This window comes from Microsporum canis, genomic scaffold (genome assembly GCF_000151145.1).
Source record: "Microsporum canis CBS 113480 supercont1.5 genomic scaffold, whole genome shotgun sequence".
Lineage (NCBI taxonomy): Eukaryota > Fungi > Ascomycota > Eurotiomycetes > Onygenales > Arthrodermataceae > Microsporum > Microsporum canis.
In genome coordinates, this window is record NW_003299165.1 from 2,533,696 (window position 1) to 2,558,571 (window position 24,876).

A 24,876-nucleotide genomic window follows, 5' to 3' on the forward strand; every position below is an offset into this window, starting at 1 on the left:
CACCTTCATATCAAGATTCTATCTTAGTACAACAGCTACGATGAAGTACACTATTCTTGCCATTGTCTCTGCTGTGACCGTTCTGGCCAGCCCATCTCCGGTCCCAACTCCACCAAACATCCCATCCGCCTCTACTGCTCAGTCTCTCCTTTCTGGCCTCACTGTCGCCCCCCAGGGCCCTCAGGACGGCTACAGCCGTGACAAGTTTCCACACTGGATCACCATCTCTGGTACTTGCAACACCCGTGAGACCGTCCTCCGCCGTGATGGTACCAACGTGCAGGTTGACAGCAGCTGTGCCGCTATTTCGGGCTCCTGGTTCAGCCCCTACGATGGTGCTACCTGGACTGCTGCTAGCGATGTTGATATCGACCATGTTGTCCCATTGAGCAATGCCTGGAAGTCTGGTGCTGCTTCCTGGACCACTGCTCAACGACAGGGTTTTGCTAACGACCTGTCCAACCCTCAGTTGATTGCCGTTACCGACAATGTAAGTTTATTGATCATACTCGGAAAAGCCATCATACTAATGTGCCAATTAATAGGTCAACCAGGCTAAGGGTGACAAAGGCCCAGAGGAATGGAAGCCTCCACTCCGTAAGACTCGCTTTCCCCCGAATGCCTTATTAATGTAAATACTGACTTGGGTTTTATAGAGTCCTACTGGTGCACTTACTCCCGCATGTGGATCAAGGTCAAGTCCGTCTACCACCTGACCGTTACCAGCGCCGAGAAGTCCGCCCTTACTTCTATGCTGAACACCTGTTAAGGCCTTTTATCCGAGTCCAACGAGGTTTATGATCTTACTGTAAATAGCGACCTTTTTTTTCTCCTGGGATGACTATCCTCATATAGGCTCCACAATGTAAATACTGTCTTTCCAGGATATAGCCATATGACTCTACACTTTTTATTTGTACTTATTTTCATATATGTAGATCCCCATAACTAATGGCTAAAAATATATCCCATGCTTACTTGGCAGATCAGAATAAAGCTGATTAGATTCTTGATACAAGCGTTTTAATTGAGTACTTCACAGCAAAATAACATATAGCGAAAATAAAGTTTAAGCTTGATTTGTCAACCCTTAAAGATAAAAGTTTATCTTATCTATCAGGAATAACTTTTATCCGACAACTTACCAACCGGCGAGCTGGATCCATAATTTTGATGCTTCTTTTGGCTTCAGTTTTCTCTGCTTCGTCTAACTTGCGATCCAAAGCTTTTTGAGCAGGCAGATATCGTGAGATTTAGCCGGATGGTGTAATATCTGGTGCAGCTGGCACTTATGCTCCAATGGATCACCACAGTGGCGCTCTCTCATTCGACTCGTCCCTTTATTCGATCTACCTCCGCCATGCGTTGGGTAAAGAAACCATATTCATTGATACAGTCTAGATGGGTTCTCTCGCGTGGCTACGCCCAAAGTGCCAACCCACTTATCAAAGAGATTAAAGATTCCAGGGTTCATATAACCAGTCATAAACTATGCAGTAAGATCTACTTGCCTTAAGGAACTCGCGCATCACCCCATCTAATTTCTAGTTCAGAGGATGTGCTCGAAAGACTCGCTCCAACCCTCCCAAATGGCCGGCCCATTGATATCGTCGATGCATATCCGGGGCTGGGCATTTGGTCTTCTAATTTTCATGAGTTTATCCGCCCACGAAGACATATATTACTCGAGCCAAACTTCAAAACATACGAATCGTTCCTAAAACCTCTATTAGAGTCGCCGGGCTCGCGATACGTACATGTCCCGTGGGACCCAGCTGTGGATAAAACGTTCTCAGATCTATACAAGAATGGGTACCTACCCGAGCAAACTGAGCGCGAGGAAGGATCCACAGAAGTGAACGACACACTACTTGTTTTGGCTAATATGACACTTCTTCGCTCAGTGACGAAACTGCGAGCCTCAGATTCGCGAAAATACTTTGAGTCGATGCTAGATCAGAGTTATTTCCATCGATATGGCCTGGTACGGATTATTGCGATATTTCCATCGTCCAATTTAGATGCCGTTCTGCCCAAGAGCATTAGCAGGCGGCGGAGGACACAGGCGTTACTCGAATGCGTAGCTTTGGAAGCCAATGAAGTGGCGGGAGATACTAGTGAGACCACACATTGGACTCGACGGGGCCTGCAGGTTGTTCAAAATAGTGCGGATAATGTAGCAAAACGATCGGAGAGTGCGCTTGTCAAAGTGCCACCTGGGCGAGAGCCAATGCCATTGGAACTTGCCCCAAAACCTGCTGTCGTAAATGGTGTTAAAAAGCCCTATTTCCCGCGCCCTATTCATGACTGGCACCATGAATACGTGAAGGCTCAGAAGGACGTGAAAAGGGAAGAAGAAAACGTTGACGCCAGCAACCCAATACCCTCGAAGCTGAAGGACCTTCGAAAACATTTTGCCGCCCTGCAAAAAAGATATCTATACGAAAGCTCCCAGATCCGATCTGCCCACGAGGCAGATGAAAGACAGCGCGATATAGACGATATAGAAGCCAATCTTCGAAAAGTGATGAATAGCACTCTCCAGGTGCCATCGGCCCGAGATGCACGGAAGATCATGGAGAAACTTGCACTACTTAAAGAAGAACGAGATCTTATCCTCTCGTCTTTGGGGAGACAATTTATCCGTCACCATTACCCATTATTCGTGAATGAACGGCGTTGCGTTACTGGCTCTCCATCTAGCCCATCCTCCGAGCCGCTTTTGCTCTGGGACAAACGCGCTTATGAACCACTGCATGTCGATAAGGACGAATTCTCTCCCAAAACTCCTTGCTCGATCGTTGATATCCAGCCGAACCCCAACTCTTTTATTTTTAAAGCCCAACGGGAATTCAAAGCCTCAAATCAGTCATTCAAATATATATCGGTCCTGACTACCTTCCGTGCACTGCTGAGGATGTTTATACCTTATCCTAAGAAGTCCGTAGAGCAGGTTCTGCGCTTGCTATTTGCATCGAGGCCTATAACTGACTTCCCGTCCGCTATACCTTCATTGGCGGAGTATGCGACGCCCAAAATCACGATGGATGCTAAAGAGGCAGCTGCATGGAAGCAAGTGAAGACTAATAGCAGGGGTGTTTTTGTAGGATATGATGTGGAATGTCTAGCGGAAGCTACCATACAGCGCATCCCGAGCAGCGTGTTTTGGGATATTGCCGTGGAGTGGGAGAGGTGGCGCCTGGAGATGAATTTGCCGAATACTCTATCAAAGTCGCTTGGAGGGGCATTTATTTCGGATATGAATGAAGCCTTCGAACCCCGACGGTGACTTAGCTCACTTACCATGGACACTTTTTTTGTTGTATACCTTATTTTGATACCAAGGAAATAGAACCAATGCAGAATTTGCCGCGAGGCAGTTATCATTTATACCTATAAACGGATGAGCCGTGCCTCAAATGAGTGTATATGCTGTGAAACAGTAAACTACAGTTTTGGACAATATTAAAAGAGACACAAGCCAAGCTACTCAGACGAAGGAAAGCCAGGGGGAGGAGCCCAAGATATAAGGAGTGACAATGGGTAGGTACCAAGCAACAGACATAATAGCAGCAAACATGATCGATAGGGAGAAACGAACTGAAACACGTTTATACCCAATTATGATAGACCAGATGAACGGCAGTCAAGTTCACGACTAACACAGTATATCGCTTTTAGCCACCGGCCGTTTCATGGCATTGTCTGGCTATGAGATATATTCGGCTCCTCGTCTCTGCCCAGCTGTGATGGAGCACTATTCAGAAGTCTCAGTGAATCCATATCTTGTTGTGCAATATCGTTTGCAACCGATGCAGGTGTGACAGACCCATCGCTGTAGGTTCCCTTCACGGAGTCGAGATCCAATAGGACCATAGGAGAGTCCGATACGCTGCTGCGCGATGTAAGCGACTGTTGGCGAGCTAACCTGTCCAATCCTCTTTGTAGACGAAACCCATCTATTTCCGCTGCGTTGCCCTTTTTATTGATGCTTTGGGCCCTGGACACATCCGCGGTTAAGGAGTTTGGCGGAGTGCTTGGCTTTCTTGAACGGTTACCCCGTCCTCTACTGGGAGGTGCCGACAAAGGAGTTTTCAAAGAGACTCTTCCTGCGTTGCTTGGGCGCTGAGAGTAAATGCAGATACCCTCTCGTGTGCAGCTATTTCCACCTGCACAGCTGCAGCATTCGAGAACTGGGCTACTCAAGTCCTGTTGGCCCGGAGACATGCGACCACTCGGTGTCCTTAATATCCGCGGCTTGAGTCGTGTGCCAGTCTGAATGATAACTTCATACTCTCCTTTCTTCGGGTACTTGCCGAGAGAAGCAGGAATCATATACCGTAACCAGAAGCGGTGGTACCAATTCTGTCTTCCGACTTTGAGGCCGGGAGGTAGCTCGTCCAAAGGTATCAGGGGCACTTTGGTACCGTCCTCTCTATATATATAAAACAGCGGAGCAGCATCGTAAGGACTCGAACTAGACCGAGACCAGATGGTCACCGGGCACTTGAACTTTGACAGGCCGGGGATGCAGTCTATAATGGAATTCCGTCTGTTTCCCCGATGAGATTGATGGTCGGAATCGACTTTTGCTCCTTCATCCTTTGCTTCCTGGGCCGTTTCTACACTTTTATGGGTGTCTTCTGGTGTATGGGCCGGTGCATTTATCGTCTCTGGCGCTCCTCGGTTGGCAGGCCAGATAACTTGAAGCATAGGCGTAAAAGCGGCCAGCAGGAGGAAGGCCATGGTTGTTGTCGTTGTCTTCTTCGTGGTGCTTTGTCTATCTCTTTAATAATAAATATATATTGCAATGAGAAACCAGTAAACAAACCAAGCGAGGGCAATCAGAGGCAGGGTGCAGCTGTAAAATATGGAATCAACAGGATATTCTAGTATATGCATCAAGCGAGTGTAGTGGCTGTTGGGATAACGAGTGTGCAGTTAGAGGAAGAGAAAAGAAAAAGGAGAGCGAAAAGAAGATGCTCTCTTTTTATATTCATGTTTATCAACATTTGATATTTGATATGGAAATTACGATGAAGTATGGACAGGAGGAGGGCGGCATATAGCAAGCTCGATCCAGGAGAGAGGCAGAGGAGAATAATCCAGGAAGCAAGAATGATGCATAAACCTTTGTTGCTATGACTATATCTTTAATATCTAGAAACGTAGAGCAGTAAAAGTAGAAGATAAAAAACCATAAAAGGTTAGGACAAACGCCATTCTTATCATGCTCCAGATGCCACAACGGCAGGTAAAAGTACAGCCATAAAAGATCACATAACATACAAATCAGAAAAGGTGTTTTAGCTGTATGACCGACATCTACCCAGCAAGTATCATTTTAAGTCGAAAGCCGCAATCTCACCCCTGATAATCGCCAACCACTGCTCTGCACTAACCCTTCTCTCCGCTTCTTTCAACACAGCAGGAGAAATAACCTTCTCCACGGCGCCTTTGCGCGGGATCCTGGTTCCCTGGTCCCCAGAACGGACAAACTCGATTACTCGATGGCCGTCCTGTGCGATGGCGATACCCCTGTGTCTCTCTAGGCCAGGGTAGACGTCCACGTAGCCTATTGCAGCGGCAACTAGAGTGAGAGCCAACGAAAAGATATCAGACGAGGGTTCTGGATTTGGCGCGGCGGCCATAGAGCTGACTGATAGAAGTTCTGGAGCTGTGAACGGTATACTTGTTGCTAGTCGAGCGCCGGCCGTTGAGTTCAGGGCCATGTTGCTGCCACGGGAGTAGAGTGAAGATGTAAAGTCTATGAAGAGCAGGTCAAATGAATCTACTCCTGTGTCATCAATGGCGGCACTGCTTGAGGTAGTGGTCGTAGTAGCGGTATTGCTGCCGATGGTAGGAATGCGCGGACGAAGCAAGATGTTCTGGGGCTTAATATCCCCATGGACCACGCCGGCCTCATGGAGCCACCTCATTCCCTCGACCAGCTTGGAGGCAAAGGAGAGCCACGTCACCATCCCTAGGACGGGTTTGAGCATTGTCCTCGTGCTAAAAGCAGCAGCCGCTTCTCTAGCGCGGGTTCTGATATAAGATGCAAATGAGAGGGGGATGGCAGTCATAACGATGGCGTGCGCAGAGGGAACATAGCCGTGAAAGGGCACTATATAAGCTGTGCTGCCTGGCGTACGGTGTATATAGGTCAAGATATCTGCTTCTGCCGAGATGGCATCGTATGATTCACGACCAGACGCCACCTTGACGGCGTACACGGTGTTGTTGTTGATGCTGCTGCTGCTCAAAGGGCCCAGCTTAGGAGAGGAGGCTGAGGACCCGCGAGTAGGAGTCCGGGGTGGAGATGCATTGAGGGAGAGTGCATGATCGATGCTGATGGCGCTGTACACGCTGCTCCAGGCGCCTCTGCCGTACTCTATCAACTTGCCGTCCTGGCCGCAACGATATTGAAGGGTGAGAGAACACTCGCTCGGTCCATCAAGCTGTGCAGCCCAGAGCGGTGATACCTGCGACTGAACGCTGCCTAAGGTGGGTATCTTGGAATCCTCCTCGACGGGTGTTAGGGGCGGCGTGAGGTTCGAATTGGGTGACGGAGCGGAAGGGAGGACGCTCTTGGCATCGGGAGGCTTCACTGCCAAGGGCGCCTCTCGGGCCAGCGGAACCATGGTTTCTGAGTGTATATGAGGCGGAGAAAAACAAGTTCGAAAGACCGAGAGCAGACAGCGAGATGTATGAAGGGCCGGTAATGAGGATGCGAGTATTAGGAGTCGGAGGGGGGGGGACCGGAGGGTGGGAAGTGGATGATATATCGAGTCAGATGGGCAGTCAGAGCAGACTATGAGAGAAGCAGACCGAAAATACGAGGAGTGACAGAGACGAAGAAGCCATTTCGAACGCTAGACAGAGCCGACGAGGATATATCTAGAGTGAAGGTCGACTTTCTTTTCTTTTCTTTTCTTTTCCCCGAGCCGGCGCAGCAAAGAGAAACTTCGAAAGCGACTGAGCTAGATCGCAGGACAGAATGATATATAGAGAAAGAAAAGCGAGACAGCAGGACAAGACAGTACAAACAGAGAAGACGGCAGGCTGCTGGGTCTTATTTTAATTTCAGATGAAGCAAAAGAAAGAAGAAGAGAACACAAGAATCGTAATAAGAGTTGGCAGCGACAGTCCCGATCAGCAACGGCGAAATCTGCCCTTTTTTTGCCCTTTTTTCTATTTAAACAATGGATGGATTCAATTTTCTTCTTTTCTTTTTCCAGTGATTTTTTTTCTTTTCTCTCCTCCTCTTCTTCTTCGCTTGCTTGTGATCGCGAATCCCAGCCTGGCGCGAAATTAAAATGACTGTTTCTTTTCCCTCCCTGGCGAGTGCATGAGTAGTGAATGTGTACTCCGTACTCCGTAACAAGGAGTGGTTCCCCCCCCCCCGGGAACAGACTCATAGCAGAGAAGACATATAGCCCGTTTGGCATCGACGGCGCCGAAGAGTGAAACCTTTGCTTTTTGGTAGCATGATCCGAAAGCGCGGGATACTTCGGCAGACAATATATAAGTGTAAGTGTGTGCGGAGTATATATGACCTCCCACCAGCCAACTAAGCTGACTCTGTTGGGCAGCAAACTTCCTGTCACAGCCTCCTTCGACTTCCTTGGAAGGTCGGCCGCCTCCGACTTAACGCATGATGCCGTCAGAGATCGCCATGGGCTTAAAGTGTGGCTGATGGATGAGTCTTCGGGGAGTTTTTTTTAAGAGACGGAGAAGAACTGGAATGGTTGCCGTTTAGCGGCTACCATCTGCCAGCCGTCTTTATAGTGCTCTCGGGGGTAGGGCCCGAGAATAAGACCTGTAGAGGATCGGCTGTAGACTTGATCCAGCGACATCGAATTTGCGCTTGGAGGTTGAATGTTTGTCTATGTCAAGAGGTTGAAAAAGTCCTTCACGGTGACGTCACTTTAGACGCTTCTATGTGGCCGGTTCTTCGGCTCTGGCTTGGGTATCAGTGGTGTCAATATGGAGGATGCTGATATTAAGGTAGGAAGATACTTGCAGCGTTTATAAGTTGAATCCTGCCGCTGGGGATGAATCATGAATCATTGCATTTTGCATTTTCTATCCATGGGCTCATCTCGTAAGTACCAGAACCAGAACAGAACCAGAACCAGACAGAAAAGACAGCAAAGTAGCAGGAGGCCATCCCATCTAGAACACTCCCTTTCTCCTCTTTTTCCACTTTTTCCTTCTTCGTTTTGTCAAGCCAAACATGAACATGAAAGTGAACACAACACCATGGGAAAACGAATGCAGATGCAGTGCAAAGGTTTGGGGGAACCAAAAGAAAGGAAAGGCGAAGAGAGAGATGAAAAAAAAAGGAATAAAATTATCGTCAAGAGACATTAAACAACCCAACCAATTTTTATTTGAAAAAAAAAAAAAGAAAAGGAACAAACTGGGTGAGAGAAGAAAGAAGGAAAGAAAAAAGACAAGTCACTTCCTCAACTGTTCCCTCTCAACCTCGTACATAAAGTCATGATAGGACTTATCAAAGTGGTGCACACGTACGTATCCGTCCTCTCCGCCGGACGCATATCCCACGCCGGCAGGGTGGATGGCAATCGTGTTCAGGGGACCGAAGTGGCCTCTGACACGGCCGATCTCGTCCTCGAATATCTTGTGGTAGAACCGGGCCTCGAACTTTCCTTGTCTGGCGGAGGTGGTGGTGACGTCCATGGCGGCCTGGCCACCACCTAAGACGACAAAGTCCTTCTTTGGGGTTATGGCAGCGGTGTTGAGGGGGGTGTCGGCGGTGTAGGTCTTGAGGATTTCGAGCGTGCTTGAGGAGAGGATCTACAGTCCTAATTAGCGTAGTCTTCTTAAAAAAAAGGGAGACAAAGAGCAGAGACATACCTTGGCGGTTTTGTCGGAGCAGGCGGTGATGAAGTATGTCCTGTCAGCGGAGAACTGGAGGTCGGTGATCTTGCAGTCGAGCTCGTGGGCCTGTACGTTCTCCAGCTGTTCGCCAGTCTGCATACACCGTTAGTCAATGGCTCCAGTAGAGAACGTAGATAATACGTCTTTACCTTTGCATCATACTGGCTGACACTTCCATCCTCGTGTCCTGCAATGATGTATTTCCCCAGATAGCTCCAGCCGGCAACGGTAGCCTTGCTCTCCTCACAGGTGATCTTCAGAATGGGCTCGTCGGCCTGTTCGTGTAGATTGTTCCCCTCGCCGTCTCCGTAGGCAATATCAAACACGACGATGGTGCCCAGGTACCCCATTCGCTTCTCGGTGACGGCCAACAGCTTCGATCCATCGGCGGAGAACTCTACCCGCTTGACGGCGGTGGGGAAGTCCCATGTCTTGACGCACTCGCCGGTCTTGATGTTCCATAGCTTGACGGAGTTGTCTGCGGCGCCCGAGGCCAGCAGGATGGTGTTGGGAGACGGGTCGATGGTCCAGAGGGCACCCAGATGGCCGGAGTAGGTGCCTAGCCGCTCACCGTTGGCATAGTACCAAACGCATATATTCTTATCTTTGGCGACAGAGAAGAGCAGGTCGCCGTCGCGCGAGAATCTGATCTGGGTCAGGGATCGTTCCTAAGCAAGCCGGGTTAGCTGAAGTTGCGGGGGTGACGACATGAAGAGAGAAGGCAGATTGGGAGAGGGGGTTTGACGAACATGTCCCTGGAGAAGGATTGGCCTCATCCTGTGTATGCTGTGGCTATAAACCGTGTCCTGTCCGTATGAAGTCTTGTATATATGTCTGGTTATTGGTATGGCCGTTCTTATCTCTCTCTCTTCGTCTTTTCGACTTTGAATTAATTTCTTCGCCCACAACAGAACTTTTACATCATGGCTGACTAATACGGACTTTTATTCTTCCACTTGCAAGTTCGCGCCGACAAAAAAACCAGCTTGACGCCTGGCGGTAATAATGGACGGAAGACTGGATGGTAGGAGCAATAACTGGGCAACAACTGATAGATGATGGATGTCTGTCTTGGAGAGCTACTTTCTCTCCCCTATATCTACCCCCTCGTCTTTAAGTCTGGTACATACGAACATAGGAAGTGGAAAACAGAGCTTCCCGTCCGCTCAGCTGTACTTAAGCCACTTGCCGGTCGGTTAGTAGTTGGGTGGGTGACCACCAGCGAATCCCGACTTTCGTATGTTTTTATATTTTTTGCTACTGGTCATATTTCCATCATAACAGCAACGAAGCTACAAAGCCACCGATATAGACCTCATCAGTTGCTCGGACATCTCCTTATAAACAGATATAGACTAATGCTTTAGAAATGCGGGTGGACAGTTTGGTTATTCAACAACACACCTGATATATATATATATATACAGAACGCCTATGGCCATAGTCTCGATATATTGTATCAACCAAGCCTCAGAAATGCTCTGCCTAAAGAGGGGAATAAATTCAGATGTCTGATGAACCTGCTCATACATCAAAGTCTAGTCGCATTTACATCTTAACCTATGTATACATTTGGTTTTATTCGGCTGGTCGTTTTGGTGATGTTGGGATAGATATTGGTTTGCGTAGGAGAAGTAGAGCCATGTATGACTAGAGGCCGGTGAGAAAGCACCTGAGACTCGATACTGTCTTCTTCTACGCTTGTAGTAAGTAAACTGCATATCTTGGTAGAAGTCGATAGCTCTCTAAGGTCGTTGGGTGCGTATTCGCTGCGGTCAGTATGTGCACTTGGTGGATGGAGGACACTCAACAGGCCCATAACATGCTGTCACCAAGTGTAGATAAAGTACTGGATAGCATTGCAGTAGATATCAACTCATCTACATCTACGAGTCTATATCTATGCATAACCACCTTGTAGAGCCTCAGGGGAAACGGCTTTATCTTATCAGTCAGAGTTTTCATCTCGAGTAACAAGAAGAGACGCAAAAGAAAAGGAAAAGGACGAAGAGAAGACGGCCAAAGATGCCAGAAGAGACATGTCACGGCCTGTCCTCTCCTCCTCTCTGCGCGGGCGGCCTCTCGTCCTGTCCGGGGGCCGCCGACCTGCCTTCCTCCGCCTCTCCTCCCTGTCCGCTGCGGGCCAACGACGAGCCCCGCCCGCCCTCTTCTTCAGCTTCCCCCGCGCGGCCTCCTCGCTTCCTCTTCCTCTCTCTCCAGCCTCTGCATCGCCCTTCTCAGAAGACACCCTTGTCCCACAGTCGACCACCGCAGCCATGGGAGCCTCCAAGATAGACGGCACCGCCATCGCCAGGGCCATCAGAGAACGCCTCAACGGCGAGATCAAGGAGACCCAGCAGACCAACCCGCGCTTCAAGCCCTCCCTCGTCATCTACCAGGGTGCGTTCTCATAATACATAGATACATACGTGTAGATTTGCGTTAGATGCTGACTGAACGGATAGTGGGCGAACGATCGGATTCCAGTATGGCTGCCCTGATACCTACACGCTACGACTTGCACTGACCGGATAGGCACCTATGTTCGCATGAAGCTGAAGGCCGCCGAGGAGGTCAGCCCGTTTTTGCCTTGTGTATACCTATCTATATATCTATTGACGGCTTCCTAGGCAGCTATTATCTGCAGACATGTCCAATTGCCCGTGGACACCCCTCAGTCTGACATACTCGGCCGCATAGCTACCGACAACAGCGATCCCTCTGTCCATGGCATCCTCGTGCAGCTGCCTCTGCCAGACCACATGTCTGAACACACCGTCACCTCTGCAGTCTCGCCCGAGAAGGATGTCGACGGCTTCGGCACCCTGAGCATCGGCGAGCTGGCCAAGCGCGGAGGGAAGCCCACTTTCGTCCCGTGTACGCCTCAGGGAGTCATGGAGCTGCTGTATGCCAGCGGCGTGGAGATGGCGGGCAAGCATGCCGTCGTGCTGGGACGGAGTGATATCGTAGGCAGCCCCGTGAGCTACTTGCTAAAGAACGCCGACGCGACGGTCACGACCTGCCATTCCAAGACTAAGAACGTTGAAGAAGTTGTCAAGACGGCAGACATCCTCGTTGCTGCCATTGGAAAGGCTGAGTTCGTCAAGGCTGACTGGCTCAAGCCTGGCGTGGTCGTTATCGATGTTGGGACCAACTACATTCCCGATGACACCAAGAAGTCTGGCCAGAGGTTGGTCGGTGATGTCGACTATGCCGGCGCCGTCGAAGTGGCCTCGCAGATTACTCCCGTACCCGGCGGCGTGGGCCCCATGACGGTAGCCATGTTGCTGCAGAACGTCGTCAAGTCTGCGCGCTACTACTTTGACAAGGAACGCAGTCGTACCATCAGCCCACTCTCCATCAATCCACAGTCGCCCGTGCCCTCTGACATTGCCATCTCCCGCTCCCAGAAGCCAAAACCAATCACCCAGATAGCTTCCGAAGTAGGCATTGCGCCTCATGAAGTCGAGCCGTACGGCCACACCAAGGCCAAGGTCAGTCTCGACGTCCTCTCCCGTCTCAGCCATCGACGGAATGGCCGGTACATCCTCGTCTGCGGTATCACGCCTACCCCGCTGGGTGAGGGCAAGTCCACTACCACGATGGGACTCACCCAGGCGCTGGGGGCACACTTGAACCGTGTGGTATTTGCCAACGTGCGCCAGCCCAGCCAGGGACCAACCTTTGGAATCAAGGGAGGCGCTGCCGGTGGTGGATACAGTCAGGTTATTCCCATGGACGAATTCAACCTGCACCTGACGGGAGACATCCACGCCATCACAGCGGCAAACAACCTGCTGGCAGCCGCCCTAGAGACACGCATGTTCCATGAAGCCACCTCTCCCGACGCCGGGTTGTATAAACGCCTTGTGCCGACGAAGAAGGGCAAGCGTGAATTCCAGCCGATCATGTTCCGTCGGCTGAAGAAGCTGGGTATCACCAAGACGGATCCCAACGAGCTCACTCCGGAAGAGATCAAGCGGTTTGCCAGACTTGACATCGACCCAGAGACCATCACCTGGCGCCGTGTTCTGGACGTCAACGACCGACATCTGCGAACCATCACCGTCGGCCAGGCGGCTACCGAAAAGGGGCACACCAGACAGACGGGCTTCGACATCTCCGTGGCGTCAGAGTGTATGGCCATCCTCGCACTCAGCAACGACCTGGCCGACATGCGTGAGCGGCTGGGCCGCATGGTCGTCGCCTTCTCCCGCTCGGGTGAGCCAGTGACATGCGACGATATCGGTGCCGGCGGTGCCCTGACCGCTCTGATGAAGGATGCCATCAAACCCAACCTGATGCAGTCCCTCGAAGGTACGCCGGTGTTTGTCCATGCTGGTCCGTTCGCGAACATCAGCATTGGTGCCAACTCGGTGGTGGCCGACAAGCTGGCCCTCAAGCTGGCCGGCACCGAGCCCGACGAGGACCACGACTCTACCACCGGCTTCGTGGTGACCGAGGCCGGCTTCGACTTCACCATGGGCGGCGAGAGATTCTTCAACATCAAGTGCCGCTCCTCAGGCCTTGTGCCCGACACCGTCGTCATCGTCGCTACGGTACGCGCACTCAAGGTGCACGGTGGCGGGCCAGACATCACCCCTGGCGCCGCCCTGCCAGAGGCATACAGACAGGAAGATACAGAACTGCTACGAAAGGGATGTGTGAATCTACGCAAGCACATCAGCAACGCCAAACGTTACGGCGTGCCCGTCGTGGTGGCCATCAACGTCTTCGAGACCGACACCGCGGCCGAGCACGCCGTCATCCGCGAAGAGGCAATTGCAGCTGGCGCCGAGGATGCAGTTCCCGCCAACCACTGGGCTCTCGGCGGTAAGGGAGCCGTCGACCTGGCAGAGGCAGTGGTCAAGGCGTCCTCGCAACCCAAGTCGTTCTCCTTCCTGTATGATCTGGAAGGCAGCGTGCAGGACCGGATCACGACCATCGGCCGGGAGATGTACGGTGCCAGCGCAGTCGAGTTCAGCGAGCTGGCTGCGCGTAAGGTCGAGATGTACGAGAAACAGGGCTACGGCAACCTGCCGATATGCATTGCCAAAACGCAGTACTCGCTCAGCCACGACCCGAGTCTCAAGGGAGCTCCGGAAGGGTTCGTGGTACCTATCAGAGACGTCAGACTTGCCGTTGGCGCTGGATACCTGTAGGTTTCTTCCTCTTTTCTTTTTTTTCATAGTATTGTCTTCTTGTCTAACTGGAGTAGATATGCACTTGCAGCCGATATCCAAACCATCCCCGGCCTGCCGACTGCGCCAGGCTACTTGAACGTCGACGTCGACGCAGAGACGGGAGAGATCGACGGTCTCTTCTGAGACTTGAAGACCGGGAGAAGGGGAGAGGGCTACTTCAACGTGCTCACAATCTTCTATTCCATTTAAACGATTGCATAGACGTATACACATTAGAACCAACTCAGCTTTATCCAAGTGTCTTGATATATGACTAAGCCGGCCAGACCTCTTTGCTGACAAGGCCGGCTGAGTAATCCTCCGCCTGGAGTAGCCGGCCCTAAGCCCCGTGACCCCTTGGCCGCCCGCCCTGTATCTTCCCTGCCCTTGCCCTTGCATATGCACAGGTTCGTCCCCTCTTGTGCAGGGCACATACTATGTAAGTATATGTAGGGGAGCTGCCCCTCCTGCTCGGAGCCTGGCCGAGAGGGAGAGAGAGCGAACTCTTGTAGCTACCACATCGATGCACCGGCAAGACGCTCCCTGCAAAAGTATTACCCGCTACATAGCATGTACTGCCTCTCCATACAAGACGACGGGATGACTAAGCGGCTGAGTAAGAAGTGCCGAGAGCCGGCGGAGTAAAGTTCTCCGTTGCCCCGCGGAGGGGTTGCTTAGTCATGACGTAGTTTCCCGAGAGCAAAAACGGCGGAAAAGGGAAAGACGGAGCATGACTTGCCGCGAGTTACATAATAAGTTTGAAGAAGCTCTTTTTATATACAAGGGAAAGAAGAGAAGAGAGAGATCATGCTACGCATACAGAGGTTCACAGCAGCGTGGAGAGGAAGCTGAGGTTCGTTAGTGTTTGATCCCGCGAAACAGCCGGTGCTTCCAGCCAGGGGAAGACGTACATAAGGGTTATATACAGGGAGTCGGCCGACTTGACGTCCAGAGGATCTCGACCTCGAAATTGCCGGCAGTCTCGAGAACGGGATATCAACCTACCAACTTCCAGCGTCCAGACGATCACTCTGCCTACTTTGGAGCACATATAACCATATCTGTATACCTAGGTACTGCCTTATATAGGCACGACCACCTCTCCGGACCAACCAGAACCGCGGCATTAGATCTCAACCGCCGGATATAACACAAAAAAGAAAAAAACTCCACCTCTCGAACCTCCTCCCATTTCCCTTGATCCCTCTCCGTACTTCCTCCCCAACCAACCTCTAGCGCCATCCACCCTAACAGTTAGTTGTGGGAGGATCTGGCAGGTCAAAGCTAAGGGCAATCGCTGAAACTTCGCATCATCCCATCCCATTCCCTCCAAACAGAAAAAAAAAAAAAAAAACTCCACCACTCACACGCCCCCCGGAGAAAGGAATAAAAAAAAAAAAAAAAAAGAGAGCCTGTACTCCGTATAAGAGGCAGCAAGACATAATAGAAGTATATTAACATGGCTGCTGTTCGGCTTACTTCCGGCCATTTCCGCCAGGGTTGCTGCTGGGTTATCCGCTCCCGCTGCCAGCCCACCTGCACCTTCGCCTCTTCTTTTAACACGGGGAGTCGCCTGTTTTCGACCGTGGGCAGGTCACCCTCTCTGTCTTCTCTGCCTTCATCTTCGTACCTACGTCCTGCTCTGCCGAACGCTATCAGTCACTCCCCTCTTGTCCACGGAAGCTCCTTCAAACGCAACATGACGGCTACCAGGCGGAAGATCGTGGTCAAGAACCCGATCGTTGAGCTCGATGGTGATGAGGTATGCTTATGCACAGTGCATGTATCGTGTATGGTTGGTGCCAATTGGCTGATATTTTGGGGATTAGATGACCAGAATCATCTGGCGGGATATCAAGGACAAGGTATGCACACATGTCTTGAGAAGATGTTCGGTATATCAAATTCTAACGAGCTCCTAGTTTATCACACCGTTAGTATAATACCCGAGCTTTCAAAGGGGAGGTGAACGTCGAGGCTAAGGATAGGGTAGATACCTCGAAGTTGACCTCAAGTACTACGACCTGGTAGGTTTACCAGTTCTATTTACCACGGGAGAAGAATTAGTGTTGATAGACTTTGTTATAGGGCCTCGAGTACCGTGACCAGACAGACGACCAGGTCACCGTTGATGCCGCAGAGGCTATCAAGAAGTATGGCGTTGGTGTCAAGTGTGCAACCATCACCCCTGACGAGGCCAGAGTGGAGGAGTTCAAGCTGAAGAAGAGCAAGTCTCAAATAGCCGTTGCTATCCCTGTTCTTTTCTTGACCGTCTGCTAACTCTTACCCTCAGTGTGGCTATCTCCCAACGGAACCATCCGAAACATCCTGTAAGCCCGTCATCATGGCATTCCAGAAGAAATGGACCAGTTCATTGACATTACTCATAGTGGAGGAACCGTCTTCCGCGAACCCATTGTCATCCCACGCATCCCCAAGCTCGTTCCGGGCTGGAAGAAACCCATCATAATCGGCCGTCACGCCTTCGGTGACCAGTACCGTGCCACAGACCGCCTCATCCCCGGACCCGGCACTCTCGAGCTCGTCTACACTCCCGCCGGCGGTGAGCCAGAGCGTATCCAGGTATATGACTTCAAGGGCCCCGGTATCGCCCAGACACAGTATAACCTCGACGAGTCCATTCGCGGATTCGCACACGCCAGTTTCAAGTTGGCCAGCCTCAAGAGCCTGCCCATGTACATGAGCACCAAGAACACTATCCTGAAGAAATACGATGGCCGTTTCAAGGACATCTTCCAGGAGATCTACGACAAAGAGTACAAGGCTGATTTCGAGGCCAAGGGTATCTGGTATGAGCACCGCCTCATTGACGACATGGTTGCCCAGATGATCAAGTCCGAGGGAGGCTATGTCATCGCCATGAAGAGTGAGTTTTCCCGCTGCCCTTGAAGCTGAAGTGAGAGGGGTGGGTTTACTAACTGCTCATCTTAAGACTACGACGGTGACGTCCAATCCGATATCGTTGCTCAGGGCTTCGGCTCTCTTGGGCTCATGACTTCCACCCTCACCACCCCTGCCGGCGATGCCTTCGAGTCTGAGGCCGCCCACGGCACTGTCACCCGCCACTACCGCGAACACCAAGCTGGCCGCGAAACCTCCACCAACCCAATTGCCTCCATCTTTGCCTGGACCCGAGGTCTCGTCCGACGTGGCCAGCTCGACGAAACCCCGGAGGTCGTCCAATTTGCCGAACAGCTCGAGCGCGCCTGTATCGAGGTCGTTGATGTCGAGGGCATTATGACCAAGGATCTGGCCTTGGCGTGCGGTCGTAAGGACAGGGAAAGCTGGGTCACCACCAAGGAGTACCTTGCTGCCGTTGAGAAACGGTTGCAGAAGAGCTTGGGAGAGGCCAAGCTGTAGAGTTAGATCTAGATAGACGGGAATATTCAGATGATTCTATTCTATTTCTTCAAACTCGTGCCGACTTCACAACTTTTTCAATAGACATAATTGTAATTCATTCTTCTATAGCTGAAGCAATATTTATATATTCATCAACAAAAAACAAAAAAAGCCGGACAACAAAGATGTCACGTGTCATGTTGTCTTTTTTACCTTTCCCACCAGAAAAACGCCAGCTAACTTGACCAGCAGGCAAAAAAAGGTAGACAAGAAAAAAGAACGAGGAAAATGGACAGGAAGGAGGGCAAGAGAAGTCTAAGAATGAGAGAGAAGTAATAAAAAAGAGCTATTTACTTCTTCTTAGGGAACTTCTCCTGCCCAATCCCCGATCCACGCAGTTTGACGTTCAACACCCTCTCCATGGCGGCCAACACCTTCTGGTCGGGTGCAGCGGTTCCACGTTCAAAGTCTTGAATGACAGAGACGGTGGTGTTGCATTTCGTGGCAAGCTCCTTTTGACTTAGCTTGATGCCTTCTTCGTTGCGGCGGCGCTTAATCGCATCTCCGACCTCGTAGCCTACGGTCTTTGGCTTGACGATTTCGTCTGATCGGTCGACTTTCGTCAGATGTTGGCCCTCGACGGCTGGACGGCTGGCCTGTTGTGTGGTGTCAGCAGCGTCCTGCTAGCTTATATCCTGTCGGTCTGGGAGTGAGATTGAACCTACAGAGTTGCCTGTGGCGTATTTCTTCTCTGTGCCGACGATCATGCCAGATCGTGCTGCGGCGTTGATGGCAGAACGGCCCTTGACGACGGTCTCACGAGGAGCAGAGCCGCCGCGGGCACTCTTGCCGATGACAGTGACAGTATCCCAGTCAGACATGTTTGGATGGCTTCTTATCGATTGTCCTTTGACGGATGTGGGGTGTATGTATGGCTGATGGTTGGGGTACGCTCGAAGAGACGGGTATCGCTAAATGTACGCTTTTAAGAGAGTAAAAAAAAGCACAGAGCAGGTATGTTAAAGGATCCGATGTATATGGTCTGCGTGTGGATGATGAGGATGATGGTGTTTGGCGGTTTGAAAGCCTTAAGAAGAGCGGCTGCGAAGGGCTTTAAAATATGACGAAGAATGTTCGAGAGGCGCTAAACCCCAAAGGAGTTTGTCGATGACTCAGCTAAGTTTTCACCGCCTCCCAGATTGGGATACCGGTGCTGAGTCATGTTTTATTACTCAGCAGGGGATTCGAACGCAAAGGCCGTAGTTATATTTTGATAAATCTATGATAGAGTATAAAAGAGGCGAGATTATAGCCAAAGTTCTCACAGCTTATCCGACTTCCAGCCGTGTTTCACATACCGTGCAGCCAAGAATAAAGTAGAAGCTAGCGTTAACGACATCCCAGCGAAGAGCTGGGCATATAGATAAGACCCCTCTCTCAGCACGATGAGGCGCCCTCCTATGGGCGCTCCTGTCAGCGTTGCAAGAGCTATAAGTATAAAGACCATTCCCACTCGTGAGGGTGAGTTGTTGCGGCTACCTCCCATGAAACTGAACACGGTCGGCAAGTAAAGACTTTGAATAGCTGCAGCAGAGAACCCGTAAAAACATCCGGTCAGGAACATGCTAGTTACCGAATCAACACCTATCCAGATATATATAAAAGTCGCCGACGTGAAAACAAAAGGTATTACGGTGTTTAAAGGGCCAAGACATGCGTCACTGATTATGCCTGGAACCAGGCGGCCGAGCATGTTACAGACGTTCATGGCGATCAGTAGGTTGAGGGACGTCTGTGGTGTCATGTGTAGGACGTCCTGACCAAATAGGGATATCTGGCTCGTCAGCATGGCCACTGTTGATATCTTCTAGTATGGCCTGGAGCACACTTACAAAGTAGAATCCAAAGTAGACACCCCAGAAAGCGAAGAACATTCCTAAGGACATGTTAGTCAGTCAATCTCTTCATGCCGAAATATAGAAGATGTTACATACCCGCCGCCATCAGTAGGTAAGAGGTATCCGTAAACATGGTCCAATCCATGGTGCTATTGGAATTCCTTGGCACTCCGGGCCGCTCTCGAATTATAATTAATGGAAATATCATGGTGACTATATTCACCAGCAATATAACTGTGCTGGGTTAGCCATAGCCTTGGTTCTCAATTATTCCTGTTACGTACTTCGAAGCGTCCATCCAAATCCAACTTTATGAATGGAGTAGTTAAATATAACCGGGTGTATCACTCCGCCTATTCATATCATCATTAGAAACGTCGGCAATTTGTTCTGCTATGGAAATGAAAGGCAGCGGCAAACCAAAGCTTGAGCCTACAGCCGCCAGCGCTGTAGCAATCCCCAGATTTGTTGAAAAATATGTCGTTGTAACTGTCACAGCAGAAGTGAAAACCAGACCCATTGAGCAGCCCATCAACACCCCCTGTACGAGAAAGAACTGCCACCACGTTTTGCAGAAACCGGTTAACAGGATGGTTGTCATGAGGCCAACAGCACCTCCGCGGAAACAGAGCTTGAAATAGCCTTTGCTGGTTAGTAGGCCGACCAGTAGAAAAAGACCAAAGCTAGCGAATATTTGGAAAGAACCTATCCAGGCGATTTTGGACGGGCTCGAAGTTGGTAACATGACTTTAGAGTAGTAAGCTTGGAAAGCACCAAAACCCTGGACAGAGGTTTAGTATCGGTTAAACGGGTGGGGTGTAGTTCGGAATAAGTAAGTTACCATATTCAGCCCTCTGGGATTCATACATTAGCATGGTACGGTCGAGGAGATTTTTAGGCCGAACTCACAAGGTATTAAAAGTGATGAAAAATCCAGAGGCAGCATGGGCCCATGCCATGAACCCACCATCGGGTGGTTCTGAACAGAATTCACCCTGCTCCTCAGACAGGGACGGGAACTTATGTCTGTCATCTCGTTCAGCCACTCGACAAATCTCCTTCAGCTGGCCATATGATATGGGGCGATAATGAGATATCCCGGGAAGATCTGCTGGGGTGATTGATATGATAGAGTTAGGCCGTGGGCCTGGTCTTGTTCTTGGAATGGAAAGCCTGGAGCTAGCTCTGTGGTATTGCCCGCTGGAGTACCTTATCGGACCTGATACCGGTGCCCGTGAAGGGGATAGCGGGGGAGAAAGCATACTAGGGCTGACGGGAGACCTAGGCCGGTGTGTGAGGTTGGGGGGGTTTAGATTTATTGCGCCATGTGTAGGCGATGGGATAAGGTACTCCCCAGAGGACCCAGCGGAGTGAAATCTGTTTTGACGGTCGGTAGACCGGTGAACCTTTTCACCATCAGTTGACGACAGCTGCTGTGGCAGTGGACGAGAGAAATTTAATGTGCTGCGCCTAGCAGTATGATTGCTACTACAGCTGGGTGAGATGCTTGCGGGATTGCTCCTGTCTAGCCCAAGATCCATCATAAAGAGGTTTGTATAGCTATTCTGATCTAAGTATGGATGTGTTGGGTCAAGGTTCCGTTAAGTAGTACTCCAGCCTTGTCTATCAGGTAGGGAAGAGAGGAGGTCTACCAAAACGGCATAACAAGGTATGGATATATATGTGTGTGTATGCATATATAGAGGGGTATATGGGTATATTCTGTTCACTAGGGGGTTGCTGGACTTCCCTCAGAACATTCACATAATTTATTCAATGGCATTTGGCCCAGCCCCCACCAGCGACAAAGAACATGCATTGATGTGAAAGAGCCAAAGTGACTAAGACTTGGATCGGGTCCAGTTTATATGCATTAAAGTAAGTGCCATTGCATGGGGTAGTAACTTATCCCAAGGAGACCGTCTCACTTGTGAACGTAAGCAGAAGAACCATAAGCTCGGTGGGCAAAACACTCTTCACTTTGTAATATCCATGCTATATCCAGGTATAAGCTGAGTAGAGAATGGCCAAGATCATAGATAGGTGCCTCCACAGCATGCATAAGGCACAGCTCTCTAGATAGAGATGGTAATTCCTATCACAGTCTGTCGCTTGTCTGCGATTGCAACGGGATAAGTGAACAGCTATGCTGCTGCAATCATTCAGTTGGTGATCCCTTATCCTGCCGCAACACATCCCTTTGTCGGGAAATAGGAGAGTTCCGCAGAGAACCGACCTTGAGTAGAATAAATATCAAGGCACATCCGCACCTGTACTTGACTCGGCTGTCACTCGGAAACACCATTCGACAGAGTGTGGGATGATGTGAAAGTCTTGTAAGTGGCAACTTGTTCAACCTGGCTCCGAGGAGCGGTTACACTATAGCATGGCCCATGCATGTTCCTGCATTAACGGCGTTCTTGTCTGCCATTCAAGCGACATGTCAAAGATATATCAACCTCGAAAGAAAAGGCCCATCCGTCCATAGAATTCGGTCGCAAGAGAGCCGTAGAAGTGGGGGAGAAACACGGGATGTGAGGAGTTGAGAGACGCCGCAGAGGAACCACCAAGCCACGGATCGATCTCTCTCTCTCTCTCTGTTTTTTCCATGCAGAACATCGAGTCCAGGGCCGCATGAAACAAGCAAACAAGTTCATCTCCTTGCCAGCATGAAAACAAGCGTGTCTATCAAACGAACGATCTGCTTGATTCACGATATAGAGGAACGACTCCAAAACACCGGCTCGTATACATGATATGTATCAAGTCTGTAGCAAGTAACATCGTTTGACCAGCTGTAACCGCGATCACCAGCTGAAAGTTGTCTTGCCCTGTCGGTCTCCGCTTCTCCGTACTATGCCTTCATAGTAAGTATAAAAAGCCCATCCACGGATCTCTCAGCCCTTCTCATGCTTGCTTTTTCTTCTTCTTCTTCTGCTTTGTTTTTTTTTTCTTGATTCTCTCGTGGCTGAGCAAGGGGAAAAGGCAGATGACTCAGCATAAGTAAAAGCGGCGTTGGCTTACGAACACGCAGAAGTGGTGGGACACTCATCCCAAACAGGAAATATCCTCTCGCCGCCCTGACTAGCCTTCCAAGGGGGCCTGTTTTTCATCTTCGAAACATCCGCTTCTTCCTCTTCCTCTTCCTGTATGTGCATGTCTTCCGAACTTGCAGACACAGGAACAATAGAAGAGAAGGGAAAAGAAGTGCTTGAAGAGAACGAGAGAAGAAGAACGACTGGCGATAAATAAAAAAGGCGATAAGAAGTTCAAACTTGGTCTGGAACTGCACGTGAGTGCCACCAACTTATCTTCAACCGCCATCAATAATAATAAATCGACGAAGCCTTTTTTTTTTTGACATCAAACCAGCAACTCTTCCTCCTCCTCCATAGCCGTCTTGCTTCCTTGCTGGATCTTCCTACAGTCCAGCTGTCGTCTTGAAGCAGGACACCCTCTGTCCTAACTACACTCATACCCATAGTGCTACGACCCTCGTTAAGTACCGTCTCCTCGTGGAGAGAAACACATTACGCACACCATGTCGAACCAGAATACCATGTCCATCGCCATGGCCAACCGGTCCCTACGGAACATCAGAACTGTTCGTTGGCTCCCTTCTCCCGTTGTCTCTTCGTTGAGTCGATGAAATCTTTTCGGATCCGGCCTCGTCGGACGGATAGGCCGGTGTTTACATCCGGACTCTTTGCCTGTATATTTATTAACTCCTGGGGCTGAAATAGGAACTCGAATTTCTTGCCGACTCCTCCGTCATTACTCCTGCACAGTTATCATCTATCCTCGAACAGCTACCCAGCCAGACGCAGCTGCACGCCCCAGTCGCGGAGACCTCATACTCGCCCCCAGCTGCCCAGCTATCCAGGGTCAATCTGAACGAGAAGTCCGAAAGTTCATACTCGAGCCCACCTCCGCCTCCAACGTACTCTTCCGCTCCTCCAGTCCTGTCTCTTGCTTCAGCTCTATACGCCTACACGCCAACTGATGCTGGAGACTTGGCACTGCAGCCTAACGATCGCATCCAGGTACTGGAGCATATGAACAACGACTGTATGTAGCATCCTCTTTACACGTGTACAAGTGGCCGGTAGCTAACTTCCTTGTAGGGTGGCGTGGCAGAAACGAGCGGACACACCTTGAGGGTATTTTCCCACGGACATACGTCAGCGTAACAGAGGAAAAACCCATCATCCACTCTCCCCAACCCATCAGCTACAACAACATGCCCCTAGAGATATCCCAGTCTGGCACATCGTCGCATGGAAAGGTACCAAGCAAGTTTGAAGAAAACGGCAAGAAGTTCGGCAAGAAGATGGGTAATGCAGGTAAGTTCTCTCTATTTCAAACCGCCTACAGCATCTCTCAGTTTAACTTACCCTTCTTTACCGGGCAGCTATTTTCGGTGCTGGCGCCACCATCGGCTCAAATATCGTTAACGGCATCTTCTAACCCCATTGTCTGTATTCCACTTCATATATTCCGACAGGAGGTGAAATTATACCTTCTTCCGTGTACGTGTGCTGTGATTTGCTGGGATTTCTTTCTCCTCTTATTTTTTTTTGGAATTTAATTCGGAACAGAGCGGAATTAATATTCCTGCTCGCATCGGTGTTACGCTACTGGACGGAGTTTTAACGGTTGGGAATCATCTTATATTATATTTCTGTGTCGGGCCAGCAAAGGGCCCCAATATATGACCGGTATCCTCTGGCGCCTACGAACCGAATCATCGAGAGAGAAATCACATCTCGCATTCGAATTTTTATTCGCATACGCACACCAATCCAGAACAAGCAGGTAAACCCTGGAATTGTTTGGATCTACTGACACCTGTCTTATTCATCACCTTACGTTCAATGGAACTCACAATCATTCCATGGCATATTCTCCCCCCTCGGTCATATAGGAATGATAAACCTGGAGAAGCAACATACCGACATACGACACATGGCTAGGATGGGACGGGATGGGACATGGTTTCCTTCGATCATGCTACTACTACTTCAGCTTTCGACCTTTTATTCTTATTTTTGCCATAGAACCCTTTTTCTCCCTTTTTCTTGCCAACCACCTTTTCTTTATATATCAACCCCACGTCCTTGCCTCTTCTTCTCCTTTTTCCCCCAATATACGGCGTGCCGTGTTCCGTTGGTTGATATAATAATCATCCATCATACCCTTCCCGTCTACATCTCTACCTTGCTGGCTTAGATTTGACGGGTTCTTTTTTTTTCAACCTGGCTATTCCTCTATCACCTGGCAAACAAGGCTCTCTTTTCTTTTGTATCATGACCTACCTACCTACTCTTATACCTGAACAAGAAACCTTCTCTGACATTCCTTTTCGTGGTTAATTTTTTTTCTTTGTCCTTTGTTTCTATTTCCTTTCTCTTTATTACTCTTTATTTGGTCTACTTTAATTCAACCTGCGCTTATCATCCACTCGATTGACCCCTTTTTATCCTATATATCATTGGTTATAAAATGAAACTGAGGCTGTTTCCCCATTA

General features: G+C 49.9%; 10 protein-coding genes across 10 annotated transcripts; 5 read left to right on the forward strand and 5 right to left on the reverse strand.

Annotated features, from left to right (window-relative positions):
- Positions 1-40: 40 nt before the first annotated feature.
- On the forward strand, positions 41-769 carry MCYG_06024 (uncharacterized protein; the record flags this gene model as incomplete). Its single annotated transcript, XM_002846109.1, has 3 exons — positions 41-490; positions 546-597; positions 657-769. The coding sequence occupies 3 exons, from the start codon at positions 41-43 to the stop codon at positions 767-769; spliced, it is 615 nt and encodes a 204-aa protein (XP_002846155.1).
- A 591-nt stretch (positions 770-1,360) lies between these two features.
- MCYG_06025 (conserved hypothetical protein) lies at positions 1,361-3,289 on the forward strand (the record flags this gene model as incomplete). The annotated part of the gene is made up of 2 exons (XM_002846110.1): positions 1,361-1,496; positions 1,518-3,289. 2 exons carry the CDS (start codon positions 1,361-1,363, stop codon positions 3,287-3,289), a joined length of 1,908 nt encoding a protein of 635 aa, XP_002846156.1.
- A 404-nt stretch (positions 3,290-3,693) lies between these two features.
- On the reverse strand, positions 3,694-4,746 carry MCYG_06026 (uncharacterized protein; the record flags this gene model as incomplete). Its single annotated transcript, XM_002846111.1, has 1 exon — positions 3,694-4,746. The coding sequence occupies one exon, from the start codon at positions 4,744-4,746 to the stop codon at positions 3,694-3,696; it is 1,053 nt and encodes a 350-aa protein (XP_002846157.1).
- A 593-nt stretch (positions 4,747-5,339) lies between these two features.
- MCYG_06027 (protein kinase domain-containing protein) lies at positions 5,340-6,641 on the reverse strand (the record flags this gene model as incomplete). Its single annotated transcript, XM_002846112.1, has 2 exons — positions 5,340-6,124; positions 6,152-6,641. The coding sequence occupies 2 exons, from the start codon at positions 6,639-6,641 to the stop codon at positions 5,340-5,342; spliced, it is 1,275 nt and encodes a 424-aa protein (XP_002846158.1).
- Positions 6,642-8,460: 1,819 nt separating this feature from the next.
- On the reverse strand, positions 8,461-9,680 carry MCYG_06028 (eukaryotic translation initiation factor 3 subunit 2; the record flags this gene model as incomplete). Its single annotated transcript, XM_002846113.1, has 4 exons — positions 8,461-8,820; positions 8,881-8,997; positions 9,054-9,572; positions 9,654-9,680. 4 exons carry the CDS (start codon positions 9,678-9,680, stop codon positions 8,461-8,463), a joined length of 1,023 nt encoding a protein of 340 aa, XP_002846159.1.
- A 1,500-nt stretch (positions 9,681-11,180) lies between these two features.
- On the forward strand, positions 11,181-14,231 carry MCYG_06029 (formate-tetrahydrofolate ligase; the record flags this gene model as incomplete). Its single annotated transcript, XM_002846114.1, has 5 exons — positions 11,181-11,304; positions 11,370-11,390; positions 11,440-11,477; positions 11,535-14,062; positions 14,096-14,231. 5 exons carry the CDS (start codon positions 11,181-11,183, stop codon positions 14,229-14,231), a joined length of 2,847 nt encoding a protein of 948 aa, XP_002846160.1.
- Positions 14,232-15,546: 1,315 nt separating this feature from the next.
- Positions 15,547-17,468, forward strand: MCYG_06030 (isocitrate dehydrogenase NADP; the record flags this gene model as incomplete). The annotated part of the gene is made up of 7 exons (XM_002846115.1): positions 15,547-15,849; positions 15,917-15,952; positions 16,076-16,114; positions 16,176-16,240; positions 16,381-16,417; positions 16,458-16,974; positions 17,041-17,468. 7 exons carry the CDS (start codon positions 15,547-15,549, stop codon positions 17,466-17,468), a joined length of 1,425 nt encoding a protein of 474 aa, XP_002846161.1.
- Positions 17,469-17,787: 319 nt separating this feature from the next.
- MCYG_06031 (multiprotein-bridging factor 1) lies at positions 17,788-18,331 on the reverse strand (the record flags this gene model as incomplete). Its single annotated transcript, XM_002846116.1, has 2 exons — positions 17,788-18,106; positions 18,176-18,331. 2 exons carry the CDS (start codon positions 18,329-18,331, stop codon positions 17,801-17,803), a joined length of 462 nt encoding a protein of 153 aa, XP_002846162.1.
- An 873-nt stretch (positions 18,332-19,204) lies between these two features.
- MCYG_06032 (conserved hypothetical protein) lies at positions 19,205-20,889 on the reverse strand (the record flags this gene model as incomplete). The annotated part of the gene is made up of 6 exons (XM_002846117.1): positions 19,205-19,386; positions 19,445-19,561; positions 19,633-19,656; positions 19,769-20,129; positions 20,190-20,202; positions 20,258-20,889. The coding sequence occupies 6 exons, from the start codon at positions 20,887-20,889 to the stop codon at positions 19,205-19,207; spliced, it is 1,329 nt and encodes a 442-aa protein (XP_002846163.1).
- Positions 20,890-22,889: 2,000 nt separating this feature from the next.
- Positions 22,890-23,815, forward strand: MCYG_06033 (SH3 domain-containing protein; the record flags this gene model as incomplete). Its single annotated transcript, XM_002846118.1, has 4 exons — positions 22,890-22,952; positions 23,092-23,416; positions 23,473-23,691; positions 23,760-23,815. 4 exons carry the CDS (start codon positions 22,890-22,892, stop codon positions 23,813-23,815), a joined length of 663 nt encoding a protein of 220 aa, XP_002846164.1.
- Positions 23,816-24,876: the final 1,061 nt, after the last annotated feature.